This window comes from Anopheles coluzzii, chromosome 3 (genome assembly GCF_943734685.1).
Source record: "Anopheles coluzzii chromosome 3, AcolN3, whole genome shotgun sequence".
NCBI classification, from domain to species: domain Eukaryota; kingdom Metazoa; phylum Arthropoda; class Insecta; order Diptera; family Culicidae; genus Anopheles; species Anopheles coluzzii.
The window spans coordinates 43,186,993-43,192,562 of NC_064671.1; the positions used below are offsets into that span (position 1 = coordinate 43,186,993).

General features: G+C 38.3%; 1 protein-coding gene and 2 long non-coding RNA genes across 3 annotated transcripts; 1 reads left to right on the forward strand and 2 right to left on the reverse strand.

Annotated features, from left to right (window-relative positions):
- Nucleotides 1-397: 397 nt before the first annotated feature.
- On the reverse strand, nt 398-1,421 carry LOC120958561 (uncharacterized). The gene is made up of 2 exons (XR_005752058.2): nt 979-1,421; nt 398-887 (listed from the first exon to the last, which is right to left on the reverse strand). It is a non-coding gene; the product is annotated as an uncharacterized LOC120958561 (long non-coding RNA).
- A 1,416-nt stretch (nt 1,422-2,837) lies between these two features.
- On the reverse strand, nt 2,838-4,163 carry LOC120958562 (chymotrypsin-2-like). Its single transcript, XM_040381450.2, has 3 exons — nt 4,075-4,163; nt 3,444-3,985; nt 2,838-3,385 (listed from the first exon to the last, which is right to left on the reverse strand). The coding sequence occupies exons 1-3, from the start codon at nt 4,139-4,141 to the stop codon at nt 3,239-3,241; spliced, it is 756 nt and encodes a 251-aa protein (XP_040237384.2). The 5' UTR covers nt 4,142-4,163; the 3' UTR covers nt 2,838-3,238.
- Nucleotides 3,767-4,329, forward strand: LOC120958563 (uncharacterized). Its single transcript, XR_005752059.2, has 2 exons — nt 3,767-3,858; nt 4,081-4,329. It is a non-coding gene; the product is annotated as an uncharacterized LOC120958563 (long non-coding RNA).
- Nucleotides 4,330-5,570: the final 1,241 nt, after the last annotated feature.

Here is a 5,570-nt window from a genome sequence, read left to right on the forward strand (position 1 = left end):
GAGTCGCTGCTAGTCACAGCTAAAATGGAAACTTTGTTGTAGGTAGAAAATGGTCAAGAGCTTGTAGCTGTCTTTCCCTTTCTCTAAGCCCTATCCAGAAAATCTGAACCACCCGGAAGCCGGCATCATGCGAAACGCTTTTGTCTTTCCATTCATTTTCCTTTCTTTGCACCAAAACTGTGAACTGCTGTAAAGATGAAAATTTCTTTTAAAATCATCCATCCTTGAAACGTTTGCTCTCGGCGAGCACGGGCAGCACGGTTGCACGGGGTTGAGTCGTGCAGAAAGTTTTCAATTATTTTCTGCACTTTTAAAATTCATTTACATGTAGATGAAGACACAGGCACGCGCCTTGCGTTCGGATGCTCGTGCCACCGGAGGGACAAAGAAAAAAAAAACAAAGAATAAAACGAACCCTAAGTTTAGTTACCGGTGTGTCCGTTGCTCCCCATCCAGAACCAGCTTCCGTTTCTTGGTGTTTTCTAAGCGGATCAAAAGTGCAGCTTAAGCCTGGTGCGATGGGATAAGGTTGTACCAAAAGAAGGAGAAGAAAAAAGGCAGAACAGAAAAAGCAAAAGTGCAATCGCGTGCCGAGTGTCTGGCGATGCGGTAAAACGCGAGAAGCATTAAAATTAAGAAAATGTTGTAAAGGAACGTATCGCTAGAATTGGTAGCAGAAGCAAAATCAACGAAAGCAACGGGTACAGCTTCATCCTAGCTCCGTACGGTTGTACGGTCCTCGGGTCGAGTAATCCAGCTAGTAATAGTGCTCGTTGATAGTCCCCCTTGGTGTCTCTTCACGTGATGCTTTCCCGTCTCGTTCATTTTGTATTGTCACTGTGGTCGAGGCTGTTGCAACAATGTGCCACCGCTTTGCCGGTTTGCAGCTACGAAAGAGGGGAGTGGGGGGGGGGGGGAGAGAAATAATAAATAAAAGTTGTAATCTAGAAACTGCCAAGGTGATAAGCGTGTACTCACTGTTCTTGGAATGGCTTGGAATTCGCTTGCATCTCACGACTGTCGTGCAAAACAATGCGAATCGAAGAAACGGCAGCAAATTTTGCGTGCCCGACCGTAAGACAAGCAAGTTTTTATTGACTTTATTTATCGATGCTTGTTCGGATGTTTCCTTTTACACAGTACAGTCTTGTGTTTTAAGTTCGTGGAATTGATATTTAATTACAATGATTGGTTCGATGGGCAATCGTGTTGATTAAACGGAACTTTGTTGATTGAAAGCATTGCGCGTCATTGAATTCAGTTGGTTGAATTGTTGAATCTTGTTTACAAAATTCTTGATTTTTTTTGAGTAAGTGCAAACTAACTAGAATTAGGAAAATTGCATAATTATATATAACATATCAAATTTGATAATTGTTTGTAATTTATTGTTGGGAGCTTTGTGTGCAACGCCAATACGTCGCATACAAGTGTCAAGAAACAGTCACGTTGATGACGTGAGCTCCGTGAGTTATAGGGCTCTCAGGTTGAGTATCCCTCTTCTTCCTCGACCGTTGGCCAGAACGTATCGCTTTTTTACTACTTGATAAGTTTTAATGTGTAAGTGTTCTATGAGATAAATGTTCTAGTGTGTGATACAAAAACAATCAAACTAGACTAGATACACATTCCAGATTTGACTTCGGAGCCGATTCCGGAGTTGACTCCGGAATCGATTCCGCGATCAGTATCGGCTCCGAAATCGGAATTGATCTAGGAATCGCAATTTGCCCCTATAACGGACTCATAATTGACTTCAGAATTAGAATTAGCTCCGGAATGTGAATGTAAATTAGTTCCACAATTGAAAAAAAAGTTTTAGAATCGAAATCAGTCCAGGAATCTCCATGAGAAAGGATCTTTTACAAGTAAATTTTGATTTTTTTGTGGTTATCAATACGTAGTATGATTGGACCCAAACGCTTATTTTTATGGCGATGCCGAAACTGACTCCGTTTGGAAGCCGTTTCAAATTTTGGAGCAAATTCTGATTCGAGAGCCGATTTTGATTCTGGAACCGATTCCGATTCCGGAGTCGATTACGGAATCGATTCCGGAGCCGATTCCGGAACAAATTCTGAAGTCGATTCCGATTCCGAAGTCGATTCCGGAAATTGATTCCGGACCTACTATCCGACAAAAACTTCATTTTTCCCATCACTAGTAAGACCGCATACGCGGTAAAACGCATTGCGGGAAAAACGCGCTTAGAAGAAACGCAGTTAGATTCATGCCAATACCAAGGCTGGAGATAACCTGCTTCCGGAAGAGAAATCCTTTCGGACAGTGACATCCAAGCTACGCGGTAGCATTAAGTTTTAAAGCGACTAAAACCCAAAATAAAGTGTTGTACGGATCAAACGCACGCTATAAAAAAGTGCTACATTTATCGCCACAGGATGGGTTTTTTGCGCATTGAAGTGTTTCCTGTAATAAGTAAACTACTTTTTTTTAAATAAAATTATAACAAAAATTTCAATTACATATATATTTCATTCGTCTTGTTTAATTTAAATCCGACCACAGAATTAAAAAGTGTTGTTGTTTGTTGAAGTGTTATTTGATTTTAAATCGAATACAACATTAAAAAAATATTTTTCATATTGATATTGATATTTTGAACCTTTGTTTTGATGTTTTTAAAGTATATTTTATCTATTTTAACAGCCGTACCGGTGAACTCCTTTGTTCCAGGGAACGTTCGCCGCGACGCTCAATTTCACTCATTTCATAGCCCTCTAGAACACAAATTAGAAAACCGTCTAGGTTTTGTACTGCCCAACCTAGTGGTACAACCCAGTACACTCATGAGTAACGAATGTTTTTCGACAAACGAGTTTATTTATTAATTTATTCATTGATTTATTTATTCATTTATTTATTTATTTATAACCGGTATACTAACTCCAAATGCGGCCCATTTAGGGTTTTATAAAGTTTAATTTTTCCATTCAAATTATATTCATTTTTATGTTTACTTACGACACCACACATGTTAGCTATCTTTTTAATACGACAGTCAATGTGCGCGTTAAATGTTAACTTGTACTATTTTTGACGTACCGATTCCAATTTCATCTACAAATTCTAATACCATTAATGAACTCAATAAAATTTAAATTCAGTTATTATTCGTGTGATGTAGATCGATATATGTTTACAGATTAAACATAACAGTATTTCTTTTATTACCAACAGCGACCAATTCGTCACGTTTCATCGCACTCCTTACCGTTATTCATATAGCAATGCTGTCGATCCAAGTTTTATGAGTCAACACATTCACAAACACGTCTGGCGAGCGACCTGTGCACTGCGAACCATAATTGAAGAGTCCAACAAGTTTTTGCGTGTCATATCGTACCAGCGGACCTGCCTCGTCGTGCTTTAAGTAAATATAACAGCAATAAGGGGAAATGTGGGGAAAGAGTCATACCACTTACCGTGCAAGCAGCTTGTCCGGGTTGACCGATAGTACATATATTATCAGCTGATAGATCCACCAGTTCGCTTTGAGCGCGACAATCAGATGTTGACAGTGTACGTTTATAAAGTGACTGCAACACATTTGAATACGCAAGGCTGCCGTACGATGAAGCTCCCCAACCGAAAAATACGACTGGAATGCCGCTAATAATCGGTTCGTCATTCAGAACAACTGTAGCAACCCTTGACGAAAGTGAGACTGCTGCAGAAAGTTGTAGTAGTGCCAAGTTATATTCGCTGCTCGCAGGTTTGTACGATGGATGGCGTTCAATTTTGCTAACCAATAACAATTCCTTGCTCGTAAGCAAGCGATGGGATCCTGTAAGAATTTTTAAATCTGCCGCTGTTTTGTCATTCACGCATTGCGCTGTGGTGAGTATCCATGTTGTTTTTATCAGCACACCAGCACACAACAAAGTCGAAGCACTGGTTGTTTTTATTGCAACAATGTATGGTGCCGCTCCTGGTAACGATGCGTGTCCACCAACGATGGAGCGTACTTTGTAGAATAATTAATGAAATCAAACATTTCAACTAAGTGAGTAAGATAAACAGAACACTTTTTTATACATTATTTCATCAATCTACCTTCAGATGTTTGAAAGACTGCAGCAGCAATTACAAGTACTACACATTTCGTGAAATTAGCCATCATTAAACTATCAACTGTAACTTCCTTTTAATTTTTTGGCGGATGAAAGACACTGCTCCAAGAGCCGTTGTTCGTTGCAGAATACGCTGAAAAGTCTTTTTGTAAGCATTTAACTTAAGTTACTACTCAAGTTAATGTAAATATGTGTACGATAGCTCGATAGGGAAAATAAATAAATTACTAACAGTTTCTTTGTATTGTTCTTATCTTTTCCATACTCTATTGGTTTATGATAGTAATGATATGACTTTGTGTTGGGGGAGAGAAGGGGCGTATAGATTCTATTATACTGAGCAGTACTTAAGATTTTCTGAAAAGTTGTGACATTTTTCTAGCTACAGAAGCAATAATGGCTTTAAAAAACAATATTGTTGCTCTGTTGTCAATTTGCTTTCTGAAATCATGGATGGATTTTTTTAAATCAAATATGAACATTTTGAAACATATGTGCTCCATCTGTTCAGTGCTGACTGCTTCCGTTTGTAAAATATCACCCTTTTAAAATGTGTGGCCAAGATGTTTGGCATCTCGTACCATTTTGCTCAGAGCAGCTCTGTAGGAGAGATTTTTAAGTAATAAATTATAATTTTACATAAAAATCATCATTTTGACGCAAAATGCTAGTTATTTAAAACTTGACATACACATTTACCAACATGTTCTATTTCGGTTCTATGAAAACATGTCCTAAAATGTTCTATATTGGTCATAGTGGAAAGACGAGGTCAACAAAATTGTACAGGGATTAGAATCATATAATGGATAAGTAGTTGAATCACTTAGGAGAAAATTGCAAAACGTTAGTGGAATGTTGCAAGCATAGTGTGGAAATTTACAATCATATGGCAGAATAGACTGCATAGTGCAACCCATAAGAGGATAGTCAGTCCTACGTATGGGGCACGGTCCATTTGGGGCTTTAACTCATGACGGGCATTTGTACGAGTTGACGACTGTACCATGAGTCCGTCCAGAATGGACGCACTAATAAAAAAATCGGTCGTAGAACAGATTAATACGTATCCTCGAATTGCGTGGCAATCCAATATTGACAATCTATTTCATTTTATCATTTTACACTAGAACGTTAATTCACACAAACTTTTTTTTAAATCGGCACGTTTCTTGTTTTGCATATACATGTCCGAATGCTCGAAGTTTTTTCTGTTGATTTTTCCAAAATAATCATGATTTTTTTATATTTTGATGCATCAAAAGAACCATAGCGTTCTTTTTTTGTTAACCAGTTCAATCATTTTTAACGTGATCCAAATAAACTGTACAGTGTTGGCTCATTTAGCACACCTCTAGTTCAAAATCGCAGACTATTGCACAGTTAAAAAGCAAACAAACTACTGCATACATCTAGGCGCCTCACATCGTCCAAGTACACATAAAACCCAATCCTTTTTATTAGCGCCCAAAGCTATGC

What these genes read in the sequence shown, in the direction of transcription:
- LOC120958562 (XM_040381450.2), bottom strand. Translation starts at nt 4,141, where the DNA reads ATGATGGCTAATTTCACGAAATGTGTAGTACTTGTAATTGCTGCTGCA. An exon ending in AGTCTTTCAAACATCTGAAG is followed by an intron (nt 3,986 to 4,074) that starts GTAGATTGATGA and finishes TATTCTACAAAG; the next exon opens with TACGCTCCATCGTTGGTGGA. An exon ending in CCGGACAAGCTGCTTGCACG is followed by an intron (nt 3,386 to 3,443) that starts GTAAGTGGTATG and finishes ATTTACTTAAAG; the next exon opens with CACGACGAGGCAGGTCCGCT.